This window comes from Scyliorhinus torazame, chromosome 18 (assembly GCF_047496885.1).
Source record: "Scyliorhinus torazame isolate Kashiwa2021f chromosome 18, sScyTor2.1, whole genome shotgun sequence".
NCBI classification, from domain to species: Eukaryota; Metazoa; Chordata; class Chondrichthyes; order Carcharhiniformes; family Scyliorhinidae; genus Scyliorhinus; species Scyliorhinus torazame.
In genome coordinates, this window is record NC_092724.1 from 14718631 (window position 1) to 14745356 (window position 26726).

Here is a 26726-nt window from a genome sequence, read left to right on the forward strand (position 1 = left end):
GTGGAGGATAGGTGTGCGAGGTGCTCGAGAAGCCCAGCGAATCATACCCATATGTTTTGGTCATGCCCGGCACTACAGGGGTTTTGGATGGGGGTGACAAAGGTGCTTTCAAAAGTAGTGGGGGTCCGGGTCGAACCAAGCCGGGGGTTGGCTATATTTGGGGTTGCACAAGAGCCGGGAGTGCAGGAGGCGAGAGAGGCCGATGTTTTGGCCTTTGCGTCCCTAGTAGCCCGGCGCAGGATATTGTTAATGTGGAAAGAAGCCAAGCCCCCGGGGGTGGAGACCTGGATCAATGACATGGCCGGTCCAGTCATACAGATGGGTGTCACAGAATGTCAATGTGCACGCAAGAACGTGCTGGCACGGCATCTTAAAGCCAAAACCAACATTGTAAAGTCGAAATAGGGTGTCAATTTATAAATGTTGCAAGTGCCGATTGTTGTAACTCGAATGCTGTAAAGTAGAGGGCTGCCTGTGTCTGTAAACTTGCTGTGCTATCTCACACATTGGAAATATCCATTGAGCTTCTGTTGTGAATAGCTGCATCAGATGATGTGGTAATGAGCCATGCAGACCAGGAAAATCCCACTCTCAATTTCCCTCCATTTGAACCAACTTGGGTGATCTCAGCCAGGAGAGTGGGCAACCACAGATGGGGGCATTACAATCAACCTCTCTTCTCTGGGAAATTGGGAGACAAAACCAAAATCAGCTCAGCGTCCTGCTGCTGATCACAATCCAGTGAAAGGTAAAGTCGTCAAAGTCCCAGATTACCATAGGCTGCATTCCCCTTTGAGGGGGAGAGCTGACTGGTGGTGATTTAACCTGAGGATCATCACACCTCAGGCGAGGGACAAGGTTGAGACAAGGCTTCTCAGCAGGTACGGGAATTGAACCCACGCTGCTGGCCTCACTCTGCATCACGAACCAGCTGTCGAGCCAACTGAGCTAAACCAGCCATGATTTCCTGCTGGAAAGTAGGCTGGACGCTGAGGATCATCCTACACTTAGGTTATATTCTCAGCTGATGAAGAGGTAAAAATGTGATCTGAACCAGTTAATAACATCCAGGAACGAAAACATGGAATATGGAAAATATCACAATGCTAAAAGAAAGAAAGATAGGTTTTTACTTGGTAGAAGAGACAAGGATTAAAAAGATAACACTACTAATAAATTAAAGTAAAACTTCTGTACTCAGAAGTGAAAATATGGGGGCCGCACGGTGGCACAGTGGTTAGCACTGCTGCCTCATGGCGCCGAGGTCCCAGGTTCTATCCCAGCTCTGGGTCACTGTCCGCGTAGAGTTTGCACATTCTCCCAGTGTTGCTTGGGTTTCACCCCCACAACCCAAAGATGTGCAGGGTAGGTGGATTGGCCACACTAAATTGCCCCTTAATTGGAAAAAATTAATTGGGTACTCAATTTTTTTTTTTTTTTTTTAAAGAAGTGAAAATATGGAACTCAATACACTGCAGAGTGGGTGAGGTGCAAAGTGTAGCCTGATTTGAGGGAGCTGAATAGTTCATAATGAAAAAGGATCAGAAAGATATGTTGATGGAGTGAGATGAAGTAAATAGAATGGCTTGTGTGGATCATAAACCCCAGCATAGACCAACTGGGTTGAAGGGGAAGTTTCTGTATTGTAAATTCTGTATGAAAGACAAGAGGTTGACTTTACTCACCTCCATGCAGCGAGAGTTAAACGCATGTTCCATCCTTTTCCTGGTTTCTGGGACATAACATTTCTTCATTAAGGGAAAGTAGTGGGGATACTTTAGAGTTACCTTCAGCTTCCCATCATCAGTTTTCTCCAGGCTACCGATAAAATCGTCAGGGAGACCACCTAATTGCACAATATGTTAATACAATCAGCATCACTGAACGAAAATCATTCAGATGAAACAAAACAATTAATATTGCTTACTAATCGTCACTGATTACAGATTAAAATGAGAATTTGAAGTGCATCCCTTCTGGCTGAACTTCAACTTGTAACTTATGCAGAGGGGCCAAACAGGTCTCTGGCTCAATTCCCAGTCTGCACCGAGTTGTCCGAACGCATACAAGGCCTCAATATTCACATGGGAAAACAGTTGGGGAAAAACAGGAAAACATGCCTGAAGGAATGCTGTTAAAAATGTCGAATGGGGTTGAAAGTAGGCTCTGCTGTGATGTCCCCATGTCAAGACTGTCTACCAAAGCACTTTTGTCTCACAAATTGAGGTGAGGTGTCAAAGCGTTTCTAGACCCCAAAGAACCATTATGTCAATAGAATCCTACTCGTTCAAGCCTGAAGGAGAAAATTAGCAAAATAATGAAAAGGAATAATGAATGGTTTGGAATTAGAAGCTGCCATGCAGAGTCATGGATACCTCGCAATCACCATTTCAGCAATGCTCGAGTGCAATCATTCCTGACGCCTTGCTGATCAGCAGCAGGGTTAGTGTTTCAGCAAAGTTTAATGCAGAGTTGTGAATTTTTCTGCGTTGATTTCAGCTACGAGGAGAACCTAGTAGTATAATTCTACACTGTGTCATTGTGAACCTAGTTACATCTGCAGAGAGAATGTTGATCTGTACAGTACCAGGATGTAATTTTATTTTAAAATGCATTTTATTCCAAATGTGTAAAAATACAGTAACATATACAACACTCCACAAACTCTCAGTTCACTGTTTGAACAATCTTTTCCCTTTCACCCCCTCGTCTCCCCACCCCCTGCGATGAACAGTTCCTCAAACATTGTCGTAAACAACCCCCACCGTGTCTCAAAGCCCTCCGCTTACCTCAACTCAAATGTAATCTTTTCCAATCAGAGAAAGTCGTACAAGTCCCCCAGCCTGGCCGCCACTCTCGGCGGCGTATTAAACCTCCAATTCAGCAAGATCCTTCGCCAGGCAATTAGAGAGGAATAGCCCCCCCCAAAAAAATTGCCTCACCTTCTCCAGATTCGCTGCCCAATAGTGCAGCAAGTTTGAGAGCACCAACTCCCCCCTTCGGTCTCTGACTCTGTATCAGGGCCCTCTTTACCCTCGGCACCTTTCCCTGCCCATATAATCACCAAAATCACTGCCTCCATTTCTGGAAGAAAGCCACATGTAATTTATCCCATCTCTTAAAATCCCCCCATATCACCTCCACCAATGTTGTCAAAATCCGCCTGTGCATCATAGCCCATTACCTCATTGCCTGAATCCACAAGTATCAGAGCACCTCGCTCTTCCCACAAGGATGTAATTAGCAATAAAGGAAGAACTTGTAGTTATATAGTGAGTAAATGTGATGAAGAGTTAGAGTTAGACAGATTTTTAATTATAATGGGGTTGAAGGGTTATGAGAACGGGCAGGACAGTGGAGATGAGGCCATGGTAAGATCAGCCATACTTGGATTGAATGGTGGAGCAGGCTTGAGAGAGTAAATTGCCTGCTCTTGCTCCTAGTTCTTATGTTCTAAGAAATAACTATTCTGTCTAATTCCAACTTTTCCAGCTCTTGGTAACATGTAGGTAACAGCACCTAAAGAATAAATTTGGTGTTCTAGATTAATAAGGAGATTTATTGATTAATAAGGGGATCAGGGGTTGTGGGGAGAAGGCAGAAGAATGGGGATGAGGAACATATCAGCCACAATCAATGGAGGAGCAGATCCGATGGGCCAAATGGCCTAATTCTACTCCTATATCTTATGGTCTTGTATAGTGCTTTTCCTGCCATCAAGATGTTCCAAACCACATCACAGTCAATGAAGTACTTTTGATGGCTGAGGGATAAAGCTTGGCAAGGACGCCAGAAGAACTTTCCTGTTCTTTGAATAATGCCATGAGATCTTTTATGTCCACCTGAGGGCAGACAGGTCCTCAGTTTAAAAATTCATCCAAAAGATGACACTTTAGATTATGTACTTAAGTTTCTGGAATGGGATTTAAACCCACAATATTCTGTTTTTTAAAATAAATTTAGAGTACCCAATTCATTTTTTCCAATTAAGGGGCAATTTAGCGTGGCCAATCCACCTGCCCTGCACATCTTTGGGTTGTGGGGGGGGGAAACCCATGCAAACACGGGGAGAATGTGCAAACTCCACACGGACAGTGACCCGGGATCGAACCTGGGACCTCGGCACCGTGAGGCAGCAATGCTAACCCATTGTGCCAGCGTGCTGCCCAATACTCTGTTTCAGAGGCACTTGTGCTAGCACTGAGCTATGGCAGACAACCTGCAAGACATTCACTGACGATAGTATGGGTGGGAGAAATTTCAGGTGGTGAATTGAGAGAATCACACGAGAAGTACATTGGCAAAATATTAAAGATAATGACTAAACAGGGAAGAAACATTCAGGGTGGAACTTGATGCAGAAACTGTGTGTTCAGAGAATTACTCAACTTTTTCAAAAATATAGCCAAAATCTACCATGGCAATACTGAGCATGTGAGATTGGTTATATTCCAAAAGCTCTTCATGAACATTTGCCAGACAATTTCTGTCATCACCCTTCCAAAGGAGAAGAGAATCATTGCCATGACTAATAACAAATTAATCACCTGGTCTCGTGTTCATCCAAGGTCAAGTCTGCCAAAAGACTGGTTAAACCTTTATGGTGACAGGCTGTATCTTGCAGCCAAATACCCAAACACAAAGGTAATAACAGTGTCCTTAAAAGCTATTCAGCAGCACAAATGGGCAAAGTTTCATTCCAGTTTACAGAGCCAAATTCCAATACTGTTTTTCATCCACAAATTAACTTGGCTCTTACCCAATTCATCCCGTGAAAACTCCAAAAAGGTAGTATTCTCATTCAGGTTCTTGCTGAAGTCTATACATAAAGTGCTGATTCTCTTCTTGATGGCTTTGATCTCCTAAAGCATAGAATAAATGAACAGTGAACGCTTTGCGGTGGTGAAGGTTGGGGGCGGGGGGTATTATACACTTCTAGAATAAGGAGTTTATTTAGATAGTGTTATATGCAACAGAGAGATCTATGGCATCCTTACTAAACCACTATTCATTAGACTAAACAGAAGTCCGATTTCTAGGGCGGCACAGTAGCGCAGTGGTTAGCACTGCTCCCTCACGCCATCGAGGACCCGGGTTCGATCCTGGTCCCGGATCACTGTCCATGTGGAGTTTGAACATTCTCCCACTGTCTGCATGGGTCTCACCCCCACAACCCAAAGATGTGCAGTGTAGGTTTATTGGCTACGCTAAATTAACCCTTAATTGGAAAAATTAAAAAACAAAGTCTGATTTCCACCAAAGGCCTAGTGGAAATGTGACATGATACATGGGCATATGAACCAGACATTCCCAGATAGCATCTCTGTCCTGTACTCTGTCAAATGGTCTCAGTTGGTATGAGAAATCGCATTGCTGTCAGTGACTCGGACTGATTTTATGCAAGAGCTTTGGTTATTGGAGTTGTAGAGACTCTTTTCAAATGAACTCCTGAACTAGAATTTGATTTCCTTGTTGTTTGCTGAATAGATAACCATTCTTTTATTTGCTTAAGGCCACTGCCTGGCCTTAAATCATGCTGGTCCCAAGATCTGCTCAGTCTCCAACTCATTGGCTGAGGCAGTTGGGTCAATAGAAATTTCAGTAAAACTAACCACAGCACTCGAGGCTGGAGGAGATGGAGAGATAGCCCGAAAATGACATGGGCGGCAGAGATCAGGACTTGGAAGTGGGCCTATGGGATGAGGACAGTGTGGGGGCAGGGATGGCTTGAATGCTCTCCTGAAACTCCCAGTCCACAATGAGGGCTTGATAAAGCACTTAGCTGTTGGAGCCGGCTGCTCCTGTATCTATTTTGCTGTAACCTTTCCTAGGTCTTAGGAAAGCTGGCCGACATTTGTCAAATTTAAAATCAAGCTCCCAACTGCATTGCTTTAATAGTAAGAGTGCCCCATTGCTCCAAGACACATACATACACATGTTATTCATAGCCATAAAAATTGGGCTGCACTCATAAGTTTAGGCTGGTGATACATTCTCCGATTTTTCATTCCTTAACCTCCACAACCGTACAGTTGTAGGAAGTTTAATGTTGAACACACTGTATTTTCAGCATTCCACTGTGGTTTGGTATCCATGTACAAATGCCATTTTACCCCATACTTACATCTTGCTTTTCTTTAGACAGATGGAGTCCATTTCTCTTTCCCAGTTTCAGTAGCCTTTCCATGTAGCGCCTAGCCTCTGGCCGTAGGTCTTCAGCCTGACTCTTATCCTGAAAGAACAAGCCACCAGAGTGACAGGGCAGCAGCAAGACATCTCAAATATATATATGTTTTCCTTCTAATTCAATGGAGAAAAGATCTTTGTGTGAATGCAAAGTTAATGTTCCATGCAAATATGATTTTTTTTTTCCTACACTGATTTGTCAGCCAGTACAGCTAGAGCATCTTATTCCAAAATAATTTGGCCTTTCTCGAGATTTCTGCAAGATGAACCATTTTACAACACTATGTCTGCAAATCCTTAGCTATAGTAATTACCAATGGTTGCATTAATCACATTGTCAAAGTTTACACAACTTTTGAAGTAAGTAATGTAACAGATAGAAGGAATTTTGCAGCAATGGAACAAAAGAAGATGAATGACCAGTTAATATACAGAGCATGTATATACTCCCGAGAGGAAAGGGCTGCAGTTCACAAAAAGAAACAGCCTTGGACAACTAAAGAGATTAAGGACAGCATAAAACTAAAAGAAAAAGCTTACAAAAATGCAAGACATAGCACAGATCCGGACGACTGGGACAGGTACACGGAACAGCAAAGGGTCACAAAGCAGCTTATAAGATCTACTAAACAGGATTATGAAAGGAAACTTGCAAGAGATATCAAAAGCAATAAGAAGAAATTTTATAGTTATATATTGGGCAGCACAAGTGGTAGCACTGTGGCTTCACAGCGCCAGGGTCCCAGGTTCGATTCCCCGCTGGGTCACTGTGCGGAGTCTGCACGTTCTCCCAGTGTCTACGTGGGTTTCCTCCGGGTGCTCCGATTTCCTCCCAGTCCAAAGTCGTGCAGGTTAGGTGGATTGGCCATGCTAAATTGCCCTTATTGTTCAAAAGGTTTGGAGGGGTTATTGGATTACGGGGATAGGGTGGAAGTGAGGGCTTAAGTGGGTCGGTGCAGACTCGATGGGCCGAATGGCCTCCTGCTGCACTATATGTTCTATAAAAGGAAAGTGGATGGTGAAGAACAATGTAGGCCCACTAAAAGCTGAAAATGGAGATATTGGCGGTGGTAATGGGGAAATAGCAGACTTGTTGAACAATTACTTTGCCTCAGTATTTACAATTGAAAAGGAGGTTAACTTGCTGGAAGTCGGACTTCCGGGTGCGGCGATGACCAGCTGAGTCGCACGTTTCGGCAGCTCCCTGTGAAACGGACTTTTGGGCTCTTGATAGGAGCCCCAACGGCAATTTTGACGGCTAAAAACACTGCGGTAAACCAGAAGGGAATCCCCCCTGGATACGGATGGAAAAAGGAGGAGAGAGTTGCCAGATTGCAGTGGATCCTTTAGAACAGCGGCAAGGAAGGCAAGCAAAAACCAAGATGGCGTCGGAAGGTGGCAGTTTAACATGGGGCCCTGAACAACAAGAGTTCTTGAAATGCTGTGCGGAAGAGATCAAAAAGGAAATGAAGAAAGAGCTGTTGGCCCCGATACTACAGGCGATCGAAGGGCTAAAGGAGGAACAAAAGACCCAGGAGCGGGAGCTTCGGGTCGTGAAGGCAAAGGCAGCCGAGAATGAGGACGATATACAGGGCCTGGTGGTGAAGACGGAGACGCAGGAGGCACATCAGAAACGATGTGTGGAAAGGTTGGAGGCACTGGAAAACAACGCAAGGAGGAACAACCTGAGGATTCTTGGTCTTCCTGAAGGTGTGGAGGGAGCGGACGTCGGGGCATATGTGAGCACGATGCTGCACTCGTTAATGGGAGCGGAGGCCCCGGCGGGTCCATTGGAGGTGGAGGGAGCATACCGAGTGATGGCGCGAGGACCGAGAGCAGGAGAAATTCCCAGAGCCATAGTGGTGAGATTCCTCCGTTTTAAGGATAGAGAAATGGTCCTTAGATGGGCGAAGAAAACTCGGAGCAGTAAATGGGAGAACGCGGTGATCCGCCTTTATCAAGACTGGAGTGCGGAGGTGGCGAGAAGGAGGACGAGCTTTAATCGGGCCAAGGCGGTGCTTCATAAAAAGAAGAAAAAATTTGGAATGCTGCAACCAGCAAGACTGTGGGTCACATATTGAGGGAGGCACCATTACTTTGAGACGGCGGATGAAGCGTGGACTTTTATTGTGGAAGAAAAACTGGAATGAGCGGGTTATTAAAAAGAACGTTCGAACAAAGTGGTGGGGCGAATGTGGGGGGCAAAGAGGGGTTTTATGTACTAATCCTGCGATGTGGTAACTTTTCTCTCTCCCACAGGTGGTGATGGGGGGAGGAAGGGAGGTGGAGGAGATGGGGCGTTGGCCATTGGGGGCGGGGCCAAGGGAGAAGCGCGGGCTTGGTTCCCGCGCTATGATAATCATGGCGGGAATAGAGAAGCAGCAAGGAGGGGGCATCGCACGGTGCGAGCCGAGGTCACGGGGGAAGCCGAGGTCAGCCAGAGTTTGCTGACTTCTGGGAGCAACATGGGGGGAGTAATTACGCTAGCGGGGGCTCTAGCGGGGGTGGGGGGGGGTGGGAGGGGGGAATTACTGGGTTGCTGCTGATGGGGAGAGGGGGGAGCTGGTATGGGAGAGGATGGGCGGGGGGGCACCGCCTGGGGGAGATACAGCTGCGTGGGAACCGGGTGAGGAGCTGGAAAAAGGTGATGGCTAATCGACAAGGGGGGGGGGGGGGGGGGGTAGGAAGCCCCCCAACTCGGCTGATCACGTGGAACGTGAGAGGGCTGAACGGGCCGATAAAAAGGGCACGGGTACTCGCACACCTTAAGAAACTTAAGGCAGATGTGGTTATGTTACAGGAAACGCACCTGAAACTGATAGACCAGGTTAGGCTACGCAAAGGATGGGTGGGGCAGGTGTTCCATTCGGGGCTAGAAGCGAAAAACAGGGGGGTGGCTATATTAGTGGGGAAGCGGGTAATGTTCGAGGCAAAGACTATAGTGGCGGATAACGGGGGCAGATACGTGATGGTGAGTGGCAAACTACAGGGGGAGACGGTGGTTTTGGTAAACGTATATGCCCCGAACTGGGATGATGCCAATTTTATGAGGCGGATGCTAGGACGCATTCCGGACCTAGAGATGGGAAAGCTGATAATGGGGGGAGATTTTAATACGGTGTTGGAACCAGGGCTGGATAGGTCGAAGTCCAGGACTGGAAGGAGGCCGGCAGCAGCCAAGGTACTTAAAGATTTTATGGAGTAGATGGGAGGTGTAGACCCGTGGAGATTTAGCAGACCTAGGAGTAAGGAGTTCTCGTTTTTCTCCTATGTCCATAAAGTCTACTCGCGAATAGACTTTTTTGTGCTGGGTAGGGCATTGATCCCGAAGGTGAGGGGAACGGAGTATACGGCTATAGCCATTTCTGATCACGCTCCACACTGGGTGGACTTGGAGATAGGGGAGGAAACAGGAGGGCGCCCACCCTGGAGAATGGACATGGGACTAATGGCAGATGAGGGGGTGTGTCTAAGGGTGAGGGGGTGCATTGAAAAGTACTTGGAACTCAATGATAATGGGGAGGTCCAGGTGAGAGTGGTCTGGGAGGCGTTGAAGGCGGTGGTTAGAGGGGAGCTGATATCAATAAGGGCACATAAAGGGAAGCAGGAGAGTAAGGAACGGGAGCGGTTGCTGCAAGAACTTTTGAGGGTGGACAGACAATATGCGGAAGCACCGGAGGAGGGACTGTACAGGGAAAGGCAAAGGCTACATGTAGAATTTGACTTGCTGACTGCAGGCACTGCAGAGGCACAATGGAGGAAGGCACAGGGTGTACAGTACGAATATGGGGAGAAGGTTGCTGGCACACCAATTGAGGAAAAGGGGAGCAGCGAGGGAAATAGGGGGAGTGAGGGATGAGGAAGGAGAGATGGAGCGGGGAGCGGAGAGAGTGAATGGAGTGTTCAAGACATTTTATAAAAAATTATAAGAAGCTCAACCCCCGGATGGGAGGGAGAGAATGATGGGCTTCTTGGATCGGCTGGTATTTCCCAAGGTGGAAGAGCAGGAAAGGGTGGGACTGGGATCGAGGTAGAAGAAGTGGTGAAAGGAATTAGGAGCATGCAGGCGGGAAAGGCCCCGGGACCGGATGGATTCCCAGTCGAATTCTATAGAAAATATATGTGGACTTGCTCGCCCCGGTACTGACGAGGACCTTTAATGAGGCAAAGGAAAGGGGACAACTGCCCCCGACTATGTCTGAAGCAACGATATCGCTTCTCTTAAAGAAGGAAAAGGACCCGCTACAATGGGGTCCTATAGACCTATTTCCCTCCTAAATGTAGATGCCAAGGTCCTGGCCAAGGTAATGGCAGTGAGAATAGAGGAATGTGTCCCGGGGGTGGTCCACGAGGACCAAACTGGGTTTGTGAAGGGGAGACAGCTGAACACAAATATACGGAGGTTGTTAGGGGTAATGATGATGGCCCCACCAGAGGGAGAAACGGAGATAGTAGTGGCGATGGATGCCGAGAAAGCATTTGATAGAGTGGAGTGGGATTATTTGTGGGAGGTGTTGAGGAGATTTGGTTTTGGAGAGGGGTATGTTAGATGGGTGCAGCTGTTGTATAGGGCCCCAGTGGCGAGCGTGGTCACGAATGGACGGGGATCTGCATATTTTCGGCTCCATAGAGGGACAAGGCAGGGATGCCCTCTGTCCCCATTATTGTTTGCACTGGCGATTGAGCCCCTGGCGATAGCGTTGAGGGGTTCCAAGAAGTGGAGGGGAGTACTTAGGGGAGGAGAAGAGCACCGGGTATCTTTGTATGCGGACGATTTGCTACTATACGTGGCGGACCCGGCGGAGGGGATGCCAGAAATAATGCGGATACTTGGGGAGTTTGGGGATTTTTTAGGGTATAAATTGAACATGGGGAAAAGTGAGTTGTTTGTGGTGCATCCAGGGGAGCAGAGTAGAGAAATAGAGGACCTACCGTTGAGGAAGGTAACAAGGGACTTTCGTTACCTGGGGATCCAGATAGCTAAGAATTGGGGCACATTGCATAGGTTAAATTTAACGCGGTTGGTGGAACAGATGGAGGAGGATTTCAAGAGATGGGATATGGTATCCCTGTCAATGGCAGGGAGGGTGCAGGCAGTTAAGATGGTGGTCCTCCCGAGATTCCTCTTTGTGTTTCAGTGCCTCCCGGTGGTGATCACGAAGGCTTTTTTAAAAAGGATTGAAAAGAGCATCATGGGTTTTGTGTGGGCCGGGAAGACCCCGAGAGTGAGGAAGGGATTCTTACAGCGTAGCAGGGATAGGGGGGGGGGGCTGGCACTACCGAGCCTACGTGAGTATTATTGGGCCGCTAATATTTCAATGGTGAGTAAGTGGATGGGAGAGGAGGAGGGAGCGGCGTGGAAGAGATTAGAGAGGGCGTCCTGTAGGGGGACTAGCCTACAGGCTATGGTGACAGCCCCATTGCCGTTCTCACCGAGGAACTACACCACAAGCCCGGTGGTGGTGGCTACACTGAAGATTTGGGGACAGTGGAGACGGCATAGGGGAAAGACTGGAGCCTTGAGGGGGTCCCCGATAAGAAACAACCATAGGTTTGCCCCGGGGGGAATGGATGGGGGATATGGAATGTGGCAAAGAGCAGGAATAACGCAACTGAAAGATCGGTTTGTGGATGGGAAGTTCGCGAGTCTGGGAGCGCTGACCGAGAAATATGGGTTGCCCCAAGGGAATGCATTCAGGTATATGCAACTGAGGGCTTTTGCGAGGCAACAGGTGAGGGAATTCCCGCAGCTCCCGACACAAGAGGTGCAGGACAGAGTGATCTCAAAGACATGGGTGGGGGATGGTAAGGTGTCAGATATATATAGGGAAATGAGGGACGAAGGGGAGACTATGGTAGATGAACTAAAAGGGAAATGGGAAGAAGAGCTGGGGGAGGAGATCGAGGAGGGGCTGTGGGCAGATGCCCTAAGCAGGGTAAACTCGTCGTCCTCGTGTGCCAGGCTAAGCCTGATTCAGTTTAAGGTATTACACAGGGCACATATGACTGGAGCACGGCTCAGTAAATTTTTTGGGGTGGAGGATAGGTGTGCGAGGTGCTCGAGAAGCCCAGCGAATCATACCCATATGTTTTGGTCATGCCCGGCACTACAGAGGTTTTGGATGGGGGTGACAAAGGTGCTTTCAAAAGTAGTAGGAGTCCGGGTCGAACCAAGCTGGGGGTTGGCTATATTTGGGGTTGCACAAGAGCCGGGAGTGCAGGAGGCGAGAGAGGCCGATGTTTTGGCCTTTGCGTCCCTAGTAGCCCGGCGCAGGATATTGCTAATGTGGAAAGAAGCCAAGCCCCCGGGGGTGGAGACCTGGATAAATGACATGGCGGGGTTTATAAAGCTAGAGCGGATTAAGTTTGTCCTAAGGGGGTCGGCTCAAGGGTTCACCAGGCGGTGGCAACCGTTCGTCGAATACCTCGCAGAAAGATAGACGGAATGGGAAAAAGAAGGCAGCAGCAGCAGCAGCCCAGGATCGGGGGGGGGGGGGGGGGGGGGGGGGGGGGGGAGGAACCAGAAGGACTCTCAGGGTTGTTAATATATACTGTATAGTATGTATAGGTCGTTGCTACAGATAATTATATATTGGACTGTTAAATTATATTTTTGGAGAGTGTTACTTGTGACAAGGCAGTTGCCAATTAGGGCTAGTTTTCATTTTTGTTATTTATTATTTATTCATTTTTTGTTTATAAAATAGGTCATTGTTATTTGTGTTGTTATAATATTGTGTAAAGGATGCACAATGTACTGTGTTGGTTGACCAAAAATTTTCAATAAAATATTTAATTTAAAAAAAACTTGCTGGAAGTCCCGAAACAATTAATAGTCAATAGAGGACAGGGACTTAATACAATTAACCTATGTTCAGCATCAGTAACTAGGAAATGAATGGAACTAAAGAATGACAAATCCCCCAGGACCTGACAGTTTCCATCCGAGGGTGTGAAAGATGCCCTAACCATAATCTTCCAGAGTGCTCTAGATTCAGAAGTAATTCCTCTGGATTGGAAAATTATACATCTCATTCCACTTTTTAAGAAGGGCGAAAGGGGGAAAATCGGGGAATTACAGGCCGGTTAGTCTAACGTGGTGAGGAAATTGCTGGAGTCAATAATCAGGAATGAGCTAAGTGAAAGCTTGAAAAAGGTTAGTCAGGGAGAGCCAGCAAGGATTTGTGAAGGGAAGATCATGCCTGACTAATCTTACTGAATTTTCTGAAGAGGTGACGGAGGTAGTGGACAGGGGAATATCTATGGATGTTATTTATATGGACTTCCAGAAGGCATTTGATAAAGTCCCACACAAGGGACTGTTAACTAAGGTGGAAGCTCAGAGTTGAGGGCAAATTATTGGCATGGTGAGGAAATTAGTTGAGCAGCAGGCGAGAGAGAGTGGGGTAATTGCTAATTACTCTAATTGGCAGGAGGTGACTAGTCGTGTATCACAGGGATCGGTGTTGGGGCCTCAATTATTCACACTATTCATTCATGACTTGGATGATGGCATAGAAAGTCATAGATCCAAATTTGCAGATGATACAAAGTTAGGTGGCATAACAGACAACCTAGATGATAGCATAATAATAATCTTTACTATTGTCACAAGTAGGCTTATAGTAAGATTGCAATGAAGTTACTGTGAAAATCCCCGAGTCGCCACCCAGGTGCCTGTTCAGATACACAGAGGGAGAATTCAGAATGTCCAATTCATCTAACAAGCACGTCTGTCGGGATTTGTGGGAGGAAACCGGAGTACCCAGAGGAAACCCACGCAGACACGGGGAGAACGTGCAGACTCCGCACAGACAGTGACCCAAGCCGAGAATCGAACCTGGGACCCTGGCGCTGTGAAGCAATGGTGCTAACCCTTGTGCCATAGTGCCACCCATTAAATTGCAAGGAGATATTGACCGACTAGGTGAATGGGCAAAATTGGTACCTAACCACTATTAGGTACAATGGCTGTCAAAGAGACTTGGGGGTTCAGGTGCATACGTCCTTACAATGCCAGGAACAAGTGCAGAAAATAATTAAAAGGCTAATGGAATGCTAGTCTTTATATCTGGAGGATTGGAATAAAAAGACACAGGGGTTATGCGGCAGCTATACAAAACCCTGGTTAGACCTCTCTTGGGGTACTGTGAGCAGTTCTGGGCACCACACCTTAGGAAGGATATTTTAGCATTGGGGGGGGGGGGGTGGGGGTGTGCAACATAGGTGTACAAGAATGCTACCTGGATTACAGAGGTTGAGTTACGAGGAGTGGTTACTCAAATTATACTTGTTCTTGCTATAATTCAGAAGGTTATGGATTGATCTGATCAAAGCATTCAAGATATTACCAGGGGATAGGGCAGGGGAGTGGGCCTTGTGGAGTGCTCTTTCGGAAGAAAGCCTCAATGGGCCAAGTGGCCTTCTTCTGCACAGTAGGGATTCTATTTGTTGGGATTGCAGTGAGTCAACCTGTTTACAGAGTACAAAGAATGTTACGGGACAATTAGAAATGGACGAACATAGTGCAGAAAGAGGCCATTCGGCCCATCGAGTCTGCACTGGCCCACTTAAGCCCTCACTTCCACCCTATCCCCGTAACCCAATAACCCCTCCTAAACTTTTCTTGGTCACTAAGGGCAATTTAGCATGGCCAATCCACCTAACACATCTTTGGACTGTGGGAGGAAACCGGAGCACCCGGAGGAAACCCACGCAGACACAGGGAGAACAGACAGTGACCCAGCAGGGAATCAAACCTGGGACCCTGGCGCTGTGAAGCCACAGTGCTATCCACTTGTGCTACCGTGCTGCCCTTTTGTGCTACCGTGCTGCCCGGTTGATCTCAGAAACATGCTCATGATCTCAGAAACACGAGTAATTATGGTGTCCGATTTGGAACAATTTAACCCCAATTGGTTAATAACTATGCTCACAATTCCCCCCCCCCCAAGCAAAATATATCAGACCCGTTTCTCACGTTATAATGTGGGGGAGGTTTCACTGCTGTCAAAATTATGTAATTCATTCATGAGGTAGAGGGCACTGCTGGCAAGGCCAGCATTTATGACCCATCCCTAATTGCCCTGGTGACAACTCTCAACTGCCCTTTGAAATGGGCCGAGATAAGTCAACAACATCCCCATGGGTTTAAGGGCCACAAATCGGCCTGACTGAGTATGGATGGCAGATGTCCTTCTTAAAAGACATTAGTGAATCAGATGTGACAATCCAGCAGTTTGATGGTCACTGTTAATGATACCAGCTTTTTATTACAGAATTAGTTCATTCACTGAATTTAGACTTCCCAGCTGCACAGGTGGAATTTGAAGTCATGTCTGGAGATTATTAGTCCAGTAATATAACCACTCTGCCAATGAACTCCAGTTCTCCAAGTACGCCCCTAAATGTTTCATGTTGGTGAACTATTCGACCGTGGAGGACGACACAACAGATTTGACCCTGTCCTGTCACAAGTATTTGGTAGGAGGAGTCATCTGGAATAGGAACTTTAATTTTCTTTTCTTCACCCGAGGAGCTGAGGTAGTATTGCAACTGTAAGGAGTGCTCGGCCCACAGTTTTTAAACCCATATTCTAATGTAGTGTCAGAAGGAATCCTGCAAGATAAAAGTCACCTTAAAAATGTTGCTGTTTGCCGTACCAGCTTCTCTCCTCTCTATTCAACCAGTATCAATTCTCACCTGAAGAGCGACAATCTTCTTGTAAACGTCTTCTCTCATACTCATCTCCACATCAAATTCTGACAGTTGTTTGTCTGCCTCAGTGCTCGCAGCCCGAACTTCTTTACAAGGAGAAACATGCTGGGGGAAATCTAGAATATTCCGTTGCACTGAAATATCAAACAAGAAGTCTCAGTGTCTGATGTAACGTGTTCAGCAGATCAAAGTCGCTACAAAAAGGAATGATAGGTGTAGGTCTAATCTAACAAGGATGGTACAGCACATCGGGAAGGGCACTTTACTTTTCCCTCTCCTGTATTTCAGAGTTTTTATTTCTCATTTTAAATGATTTATATTGGGGTAAAAGATTTCCCATTTGCAACACTACCCAACTTAAAGTAGCCTCAGTTTATCTGCTGCTGAAAACCTCATCCATGCCGTTGCTATCTGGATTTCTATTCTCTCCTAGCAGTTTCCCCACATTTTACCCTCTGAAAACTCGACCATTCGAATCTCTGCAGTTATGTCCGAAATCACACCAAGACCTGCACACTGATCGCCCATGTTTGCTAATTTATGTCGATTCCCAGCAACACCTCTAACCTGGTTTCTAAATCACTCCACACAATCCCTTTGGATTTCTACACCTCCAATTCTGGTCTCTTGAGCATTCCCAATTTTAATCATTTCACAGCTGGCAGATGTGCCATCAATTGGCTACGCCCTAAGCTCTGCTAAAGAAGGGGCTGGTTTAGCACACTGGGCTAAATCGCTGGCTTTTAAAGCAGACCAAGCAGGCCAGCAGCACGGTTCGATTCCCGTACCAGCCTCCCCGAACAGGCGCCGGAATGTGGCGACTAGGGGCTTTTCACAGTAACTTCATTGAAGCCTACTTGTGACAATAAGCAATTTCCATTCCCTCCCAATGTCAAGCTGGCTCTCTTTCTTCCTTTTAGAATCCTTAAAAGCTACCTCGTCAGTTACATCTTCTTATGTGACTCAATGTCAAACTTTGTCCCATATGCTCCTGCAAAACAGTGGGTAATTTTATCATGTTAAAGGCACTCTATAAAGACAAGTTTTTGTTGTAATGGTCCTTCTTTTTTTTTTAAAAATGTTCTTATGGCACCATAACCTGATCTCACCCTCAACTAACATCCACATACGGACATTTTTCAACATGCCTTACTGGGTTGACAGCTGGAGCAGCCCTTCTTACAAAGGAAATAATTACATGGTTTCTTTAAAGATGATAAAATATTGAAATTATTTTACAGTAGACAGATTAGTATTTCAATTTATGACATTATTAATAGTTTAAACTTAATTTCCTAACAAAGCAATCCATGAATGTGTACAATTTATTTAGCTGACTAGACAGTTCATTATTTTGGTGTGACCTCTAGGTTCTACTGTACCATTGTGGAAACTGACATAACCTCAGAATTATTAGTGCAACAAAGCCATGGAGAGAGTAAGGTAAAGCCTCGAGTCAGCAGCTATCCCCACACAAAACTGCTGAGCGTTTGGACTATTGCTTATATCAGCTTACGAAAGGCTTTTCCATAATACGTAGTGTTCTGACCAGTGCTTTCTAGATACAATATCGGTCAGTTGAAGGGGCCACCAGAGAAATTTCTTTATGCTTCATTGTCAATTCAGACAAAAAAGTGTGATATGTCCTCATTACCCCTGTTCATTTTGTAGAATTTTATTTCAAAATTATCAGAAAAGTGCAGTTTTCCACTCATATTGTTCGCGGATCAGTCTCTGCGACTAGAACAATAAAAATCAGGCTGAAAATTAAAAGTGATTTATCGTGGTCAATTGGAATTTGAGGCATTGAACAAAAATATTAATTTGTCCAAGTGGTGTCACAATGGTCGAATGTATTTAGCTGCCGAGTTCCCCCTCTTTCTCTCTGACTTACGCTAGTGTTTAATACCATGTGGGTTTGCTACCTTGGGTTTGCCAATCTTTATGTACAAGTCTCAACAATGAGCTGCTGACACAAAAGACATAAGAAGTGCACAACTTCAACCACTGAGGTTCAGGGAATACGGAGTTCAGTACAGTGTGCATGTTGCCTTGTCACATTGTTATTTATAAATCATTCCCTAAATTGTTTGCTGGGCTATATTCAACCCAATCTGTCTTCGTGAGCAAGCACAGCCCAAATTTCATGTGTGAAACTGTTATTTTGTTTAGAGACGTGGATGAACTAAAGAGTTACAGGACTGCCAATTAACTTTTCACAAAAGAATAAAACATGCATTAAATATGAAACGATTGATTATAATACAATACTCCTTCATCCTACCTATATCTTCACAGATGTACACAGATTTTTAAGGATAACGCAGGTTACAAAATATATCTTGTGGTATAATGTTCTCAATAAGTACACAATCCATATAAACCAACAGGCCAACTGTGGTCAGGCATACCACACTCTTAAACCAAGTGGCAGATGCCACCCAAACCTCTTGTGAATTTCTGCTCAAATCCCCCCCATTGTTACAATGCGAGCCAACTGGCCTCGCTGGAACTCTGACTTCCACATGAGGGTTTCCAAACTCCACTCTCAGAAAAACACAGTTTGTAACCTTCTCCCAAACAATGTTTTCTCTCGGATGCCTTCACCAAGGATCCACTGCCAGTATTTTAATCTCTTCTTTCAGTATTCTTCTGTCTTGGATTACCACATGTATTCAAGCTCACACACTATCTCTCAAGTACCTAGCCATGCCAATAGAACACTGCTGCTTCACAGGCTGTGTTAAGATGTCACCAACTTTTGATTTACAGGACAGCAGAGTGGCGCAGTGTTTAGCACTGCTGCTTCACTGCGCCGAGGACCCGGGTTCAATCCCAGCCCCAGGTCATTGTCCGTGTGGAGTTTGCACATTCTCCCCATGTCTGCATGGTTGACACCCCCACAACCCAAAGATGTGCAGGGTAGGTGGATTGGCCACGCTAAATTGTCCCTTAATTGGAAAATCTTTTTAAAAACGTTTGATTTACCACGGGTGGCTGGTTTCTCACTAAATTTGGTTCTTGCTGTTGACTCTAACTTCACCCAACAGGGCCGTGCCAACTTCTTGTTCTTCGTTCCTTTTAACTTAACTGAGTCTTTCTTTAAACCCTGTTTACTTGAATGTTGTAAACCCTTTAATTACAATGCAGGCACACTTTAAAGTGAACAGAACCCACAGACATGCAGGCATTTTTGATTAATATGAAGCTAACTATAGTTTCAATCCTCTTTTCCAGAAACACAAAATTTAACTTACTTAAAAGCTATTACTTAAAGCTATACCCAATTCTTTTTTCTTTTTTTATGTTTTTTTAAATTTTCCAATTAAGGGGCAATTTAGCGTGGCCAATCCACCTACCCAGCACATCTTTTGGGTTGTGGGGGTGAAACCACGCAGGCACGGAGAGAATGTACTACACCTTATTTCTAATACCCACAAATAAAAATATAGATTAGTTAAAACTTTGTTTCCTGACACTAGTGAACTTTTATTTTATTTCATTGTTCCAGCTAGAAACAGACAATCTTTCAATTTTATAGGAAGTATTTATGTTATAAAACTGCATGTGGACAGCCATGATCACACAATAATCATCAAGAACAACTGACTTCCATCCATCTCTCAAAAAAATGACAAAAATCTGTTTTCTTATTTTTCCCTCCACATTTCACCCTTGTCAGCAAGCAGGATACAGTTCCAACAGCACCAGCTACTTCAAAGTCCAAACAGCAAGTGTCAGAAACCTATTCAACACGATGAGCTTTTACAAATAAACCCAATTCTGTCTGCACTAGAGTCCACTTCTTAGGAGAAGCTGGAGTTTGTTTATTGCTGTAGTCCGCACTCATTATTTTGTTATCTCTGGATTTGACTGTTCCAACACATTCCTAGCCAGCCTCACACATTCTACTCCTTGTAAACTTGTGGTCATCCAAAACTTTTCTGTCCGTGTCTTTACACACACACACACAAAGTCTTGTTGACGCAGCACTCCTGGGCGCGCTGACCAACACTGGCTCTTAGTGCAGCAATGCCTCAATTTAGAAATTCTCGTCCTTGTTTTATTTTTCAACTGCCAGAGGATAGAGACTAATTGTTCAAAACAAGAGAGGTGGATAAACTAACGGCTAGGTGGCCTAATATCAGCGGTAGGGCAACTTCTAGAGATAATAATGCAGGAAAAATATAATTGTCACTTGAAAGAGCATGCTTTAATAAATGACAGCGAACATGGATATGTAGAATACAATTTGCATTGCAGTTGACAGTGTGTACAGACTTTCAAAAAGGCATTCAATAAAATGCTGCATAATAGATTAATTAAAAAATTTGACACCCATGGAATTTAAAAGGTCATGGCAGATTGGATTCAAAATTAGCTAAGAAGCAGAGAGTAGCTAAAGGTTGTTTTTCAGACTGGAGCGAACAATAAAGTGATATCCCCAAAGATCAGTATTAGACCTATTGTTCTTTTTAATATATGAATTGCATTGTCTTGGGAAGAGGTGACACAATTTCAAAGTCTGTAGATGACATAAAACTTGGAAATATGGTAAACGAGGAGGAATAGTAGTAGACTTCGGGAGGAAAGACTGGTGAAACAGGCTAAAGCTTTCTAGGTCTTCTCTTGCTCCCATTAAATCACTGGGTTAGGCCTCAGCTGAAGTGTGGTGGTCAATTCTGTACACTACACAATAGGAATTGAGAAGAACTTGGAAGAGGACATTTCAGCACATAGTAACAGGGATGAGGGACTTCAGAATAAGGAAACTCAATTTGGTCTCATTAGAGTAAAGATTAAATGGAAATTTAATAGGCATGCACAAAATTATAAAGGATGTTGATAGGAGTGGATTTGGAGCACGTAAGGTATCATAGATTACAGATTTAAGATAAGTGGCAAAAAGATAATTGGCAAAAGAACCATGAGGTGAAGTATTTTCAACAGCAAGTCATGATGATCTGTTATGATTAATTCTGAAAGGGTGGTGGAAGCAGTTTCAAAAGTGACTTTCAAAAAGGAACTTGAAGAAAGAAATTGCAGGGATTTGGGGGAACGTGGGTGGGACTAATGGGATGGTTTCAAGCTGCCAGCAAAGACACGATGGACCTACAATAGTACTGTCCGATTCTATGAACAATCGCACTCAAAACTGATGTCCCAGCGAAAATAGCTAGCTCAAAAGGAAAGCTTTTTGTTAGCAATGGAATTTGATATCACCTTACGAGATGTATCAGTTGTGGTCGACATCATTTCCAAACAAACAAATCTTTAGATTTTTTATCCAGGAAATACCTGAAAAAGGAAAAGAATTGCAAGGCTGTGGGGAAAAGGAAGGGAGTGGCCCTTGGTGAATTGCTCCTTCAGAGGACCAGCACAGATACAAGGAGTTGAATGGTTTCCTTCTATGCAGAAAACCATTTATGATTCTGAAGTACAAACAGGGTGTATAGCAAGTTCTAACCTGGTATTTTTATGCGAAACCAGTTTGAGTCAAAGTTCTGACATGATTTCCCCCCCCCCCGCCCACCAAAGTGCAGACTTTGATATTCTTGGCAGTTTAGTCATAGTGCAGTACGTGTAAATACAGATAATCTCAATGAAGACTTAGCCATCAGGCTCCTCAAACCACACACATTTACAGCACAGAAATAAGTTACTCAGACCATCATGTCTGTAGTGGTCATCATTAGAGCAATCTAAAACAAATCCTATTAGCTTGCCAGTCCTCTCAATAGCCCTGGATCTTTCTCAGTTTCAAAAATTTATAGAATGAGACAGCAGAAAATGAGAATGCACCAAGTACTCCCCGAACCAAGACCCAGCCCCACCTCCCCATGCACTAAGTTCCACTCCACCCATGACTTGCCAGGGGGTGCTCCCTCATTCACTCTGCCCACTATCGCCATGGGGTGGGGGGTGGGGATTCTCACAACACCACGGGGTGGGGGAAGGGGGGCTCGGCCCAGACCGGCAGGGTGTGGGTGGGGGGGCTCGGCCCAGACCGGCAGGGTGTGGGTGGGGGGGCTCGGCCCAGACCGGCAGGGTGTGGGTGGGGGGGCTCGGCCCAGACCGGCAGGGTGTGGGTGGGGGGGGGGCTCGGCCCAGACCGGCAGGGTGTGGGTGGGGGGGGGCTCGGCCCAGACCGGCAGGGTGTGGGTGGGGGGGGGCTCGGCCCAGACCGGCAGGGTGTGGGTGGGGGGGGGCTCGGCCCAGACCGGCAGGGTGTGGGTGGGGGGGCTCTGTCCACACCGCGGAGTGGGGGGGGGGCTCTGTCCACAGCGCGGGGTGGGGGGGGGGGGGGGGCTCTGTCCACACCGCGGGGTGGGGGGGGGGGCTCTGTCCACACCGCGGGGTGGGGGGGGGGGGCTCTGTCCACACCGCGGGGTGGGGGGGGGGCTCTGTCCACACCGCGGGGTGGGGGGGGCTCTGTCCACACCGCGGGGTGGGGCTCTGTCCACACCGCGGGGTGGGGGGGGGGGGCTCTGTCCACACCGCGGGGTGGGGGGGGGGGCTCTGTCCACACCGCGGGGTGGGGGGGGGGGGCTCTGTCCATGACATTGGGGGGGGGGGGGGAAGGCTCTTTCCATGCCATTGGGTGGGGGGGGGCTCTGCTCATGCAACGGGGTTGAGGGGAGGGCTCTATCCAAGCTGAAGGGGGGGGGGGGGGCTCTGCCGACGCCGCGGGGTTGGGGAGGCTCTGCCCACCGGGCAGGGGATGGCTCCCCGATCTCTGCCCATTCCCGGGGGGGGGGGGGGGTTGATTCCAACGCCACCCACCAGACTCTCCCAACCCCATCCTTACCCGTGTACTCCACCTCGATGTCAGCCAGCTCCTTCAGCGTGTTCTCGTACTTGACCTCGGCCATGTCTAGCAGGCCGACCCGGTCGAACACCTGCTTGGTTCGGCGCATTAGGGCCTGCACCTCCTGCTCCATCTGCTCTTTGCTTAGGTTCCAGCGGAGCTGGTTGGGGCCTGCGGGGTCTCCCGTGCCGCCGCCCAGCAGAGCCTCACCGGTGGGAGACATGGCGGTGTACTGACTGTGTGTGGGAGAGAGATATATAAATCAGTGAGGGGAGAGTTGGAGCAGATTGATGGGGCCTCACACGCTACCTGACTGATGCCAGCGATCCTCTCACGCCGCGATTCAAACCTCAGCCGCTTGCCAACGAGGTCCCGCCTCCCCCTCGCCCTCATTGGCTGGCATCTCAACACACCCTCCAACCCCATTGGTTAGGCTGAGCGTCAATCACTTTAAAGGCACCGCAAGGCACCTTGCTCCCCGGTCATTGGCTGGAGCTTACCTCTCGCTTATTGGTTATCTCGGATGTCAATCAGACATGATTGATCGTGGCTTATTCAGACCTCTTGTCTATTTAGTGAGTGACTGAGATTCAAATCTGTTCCAGACCAAAATCAAATTGGCTTACTCCTGCCCCTGCTTCTTATGATCTTCAAGCTTGTGTTTATCTAGCTCCTTTAATGCTGTCAAATGTTCCAGGCCGCTTAGCACAAACATAATTTAATTCCTAGCCACTCTCGCTGGAGTTCAGAAGAATGAGGGGGGATCTCATAGAGACTTAGAACATTCTTACAGGAGTAGACAGGGTAGATGCAGGGAAGATGTTCCCAATGGTGGGTGTGTCCAGAATCAGGGGTCACAGTTTGCCGATTCAGGGTAAACCATTTAATAACATGAATAATAATCTTTATTATTACAAGTAAGCTTACATTAACACTGCAATGAAGTTACTGTGAGAAGCCCCTAGTTGCCACATTCCGGCGCCTGCTCGGGCACACAGAGGGAGAATTCAGAATGTGCAAATTACCTAATAGCATGTCTTTCGGGACTTGTGGGAGGAAACTAGAGCACCCGGAGAAAACCCACGCAGACACGGGAGAACGTGCAGACGCCGCACAGACAGTGACCCAAGCCGGGTATTGAACCGGGGACCCTGGCGCTGTGAAGCAATAGTGCTAACCACTATGTTACCGTTCTGCCCATGGACAGATGTCGGACAGAGATGAGGAGACATTTCTTCACCCAAAGAGTGGTGAGCCTGTGGAATTCTTTACTACAGGAAGTAGTTGATGCTAAAACATTGAATATATTCAAGATGCGGCTAGATATTGCACTTGGGATGAATGGGATCAAAGGCTATGGTGAGAAAGCAGGTTTAGGCCATTGAATTGGATGATCAGCCATGATCGTGATAACTGGTGGTGCAGGATAGAAGGGCTAAAAGGCCTCCTCCTGCTCCTATCTTCTATGTATCTATGTGAGAAGCTATGAGGTACATGATCAAAAGTTTGGTGAAAAGAGCTAGGTAAGTTCTAATGAGCGTGTTGGAGAAAAACAGAGGTGGAGCAGTTTTGGGAAGGAGTTCAACAACTTAAGGTTGAAACGTTAAAGTAAGGACCGCCAAGGATGGAGCCATTAAAAACAGGGAGGCGCAAGAGGCCAGAATTAGAGGAATGTGGAGACCTCAGAGGGTTGTAGTGCTGGAGGAGGTTACAGAGGTGAGGAGGAATGAAGCCAAGGAAGGATTTCAAAACAAGGATGAGAATTTTAAATTGAAGGACATTTCTTAACTGGGGCACTGAGCACACAGGCAATGGATGAACGGGACTTGCTGCAAGTTAGAACACGGGAAACAGAGTTTATAATATTAATCTTTATTAGTGTCACAAGTAGGCTTACATTAACACTGCAATGAAGTTACTGTGAAAATCTCTAGTCGCCACACTCCGGCGCCAGTTCGGGTACAGTGCGGGAGAATTCAGAATGTCCAATTCACCTAACAAGCATGTCTTTCGGGACAAGGGACGAAACTGGAGCAACCGGAGGAAATCGGAGGAGAATATGCAGACTCCGCACAGACAGTGACCCAAGCCGGCAATCGAACCCAGGTCCTTGGCGCTGTGAAGCAACAATGCTAACCACTGTGCTACCATGCCGCTGGTTTCAAGTTTGTGGAGGGTAGAACATGGGACAACAGCCAAAGATGCATCACAAAGTCAAGTCACAGGTAATTAAGACACCTATGAAAGTTTGAGCAGTTGCTGAGTTGAGAAAGGGGCAGAGAATTTCCATCAACATCTGTGACCTTTCTTATGCCCTCCGTCACTTCAACAGGTATCCAATTCTCCGGCCCTAACTTTCTCCTAGTCACTACAATTTCGCTACACCTCCATCTCGAATGATGTGTCTTCCCTGAACAGAGGCCCAACCAGTATCTATCCACCACCAGCCACCTCTGTCTGGCTGAATTTGTTTTCACATTGAATAACTTCTCCTTTAAATCCACACTCACCTCTTCCAAGTAACAGGTGTTACTATTGGGGGGTGGGGGGGGGGGGGGGGGGGTCCTAGTTAAGTCTCCCTTTCTGTGGGAAATGTGGAACATTTTTGTTCAGATCCTACCAGGCCCCCCTGCCTCACCTTTTGTTCTGGTATATTGGTGACGTATGTCTGGATCATTGATGTTGCCCTTTCATTTGCTTCCATTCTAACTTTTCCCAGTTCTGATTAAAGGTCATCAACCATAGGATCTAGACAGGTGAAGACACAACCTGCATCAGGAAATAGAGGTTAGAATGAGAGGAAATCAGAGTTTTTGTGGAAGGTTATGAAGGGAGGGAGAGCATGAATTTGCAAATTGAAACGTTGCTGGACTAATAAATGTACAGAGAAATGATGTTTCCCTCTCTACAACTGCTGCCTGACCGATTGAATATTCCTGACATTTTCTGTTCTTATTTTGAGTATTACACCTATTAGGACTGTGGACTCTTATGTCTTGAAAGGCAATGAAAGACTGAAGGGTGACCTGATCATGCCTTTAAGATTGTGAAAGGGGTTGACAGAGTACACATAAAGACATTTCCACTTGTGGGACAGACCAGAACTCATGGCCATAAATATAAGATAGGCACTATTAAATCCCGGAGAACCTCTTTACACAGACCACCTTTAGAAAGTGGAACATTACTTCTATAGGAATAGCTGAGGCAAATAGTTCGGATGCTTTTAAGGGTAAGTTAGAGAAATACATGAGGGCAAAAGGAATAAAATAATCTGTTGATGGGGTTATTTGAAGAAGTCTGGGAGGAGACTTGGATGGAGCAGAAATACTACACCCCTTCCAGATGAAACAGCAATTTACATGTACTTCTTTCAATTTAGTATACTGTATTCGCTGCTCACAATGCAGACTGCTCTACACTGAGGAGGCCAAACGCTGATTAGGTGACCACTTTACGGAACTCGGTCCACAGGTGCCTCCACCATGATGTCATAGTGACCTCTCTGTCCTCAGCCTCCTACAGTGTTCCTAATGTAGCTCAACATATACTTGCCAAATATCACCTCATCTTACAATTGGGCACTTTGCACCTTCTGGACTCACCCTTGAGTTAAGCAACTTAATCTCTGCTTCTGTTTAATTTTCTTCCTCTTTTGCAGGTTTTGGTTTTACTCTTATTTTTGCTTTTGGATGATAGCACTTCTTCAATTACTGCTTGACCTCTTGACAGATCCTTGTTTTCATTGCTTGACCCATTGCCACTCTCTTTGGCCTTACACTACCAACCCTTGTCATTTCATCTCTTCTGCCTTCCACCCTATCACACACCTTTTCTTGTGCTCCTCCCCCCCCTTGCAACTTTTCACTTGCTCCCGTTTCTAACTTTTCCTGCTTCTGAGAAAGGTTGTTGACCTTTGGGTCCAGACACCTGAAGACACAGTCACCAATGTTAAGATGAAGGATTTAGGGGATGCACAAATCAAGGAGGTCAGAATTAGAGGAAATCAGAATTT

The 26726-nt window shown here is 46.3% G+C and overlaps 1 protein-coding gene across 1 annotated transcript in view; it reads right to left on the bottom strand.

Annotated features, from left to right (window-relative positions):
* Window positions 1-23087, bottom strand: part of LOC140394962 (thimet oligopeptidase-like) — a 37971-nt gene extending 14884 nt beyond the window's left edge. Inside the window, exons 1-5 of the mRNA XM_072482199.1 lie at window positions 22712-23087; window positions 15889-16037; window positions 6125-6232; window positions 4760-4862; window positions 1686-1846 (exon numbers count right to left, since the gene is read on the bottom strand). Coding sequence (XP_072338300.1) covers window positions 1686-1846; window positions 4760-4862; window positions 6125-6232; window positions 15889-16037; window positions 22712-22934 — 744 coding nt within the window. The 5' untranslated portion in view covers window positions 22935-23087. The remainder of the gene's footprint in view (window positions 1-1685; window positions 1847-4759; window positions 4863-6124; window positions 6233-15888; window positions 16038-22711) is intronic.
* Window positions 23088-26726: the final 3639 nt, after the last annotated feature.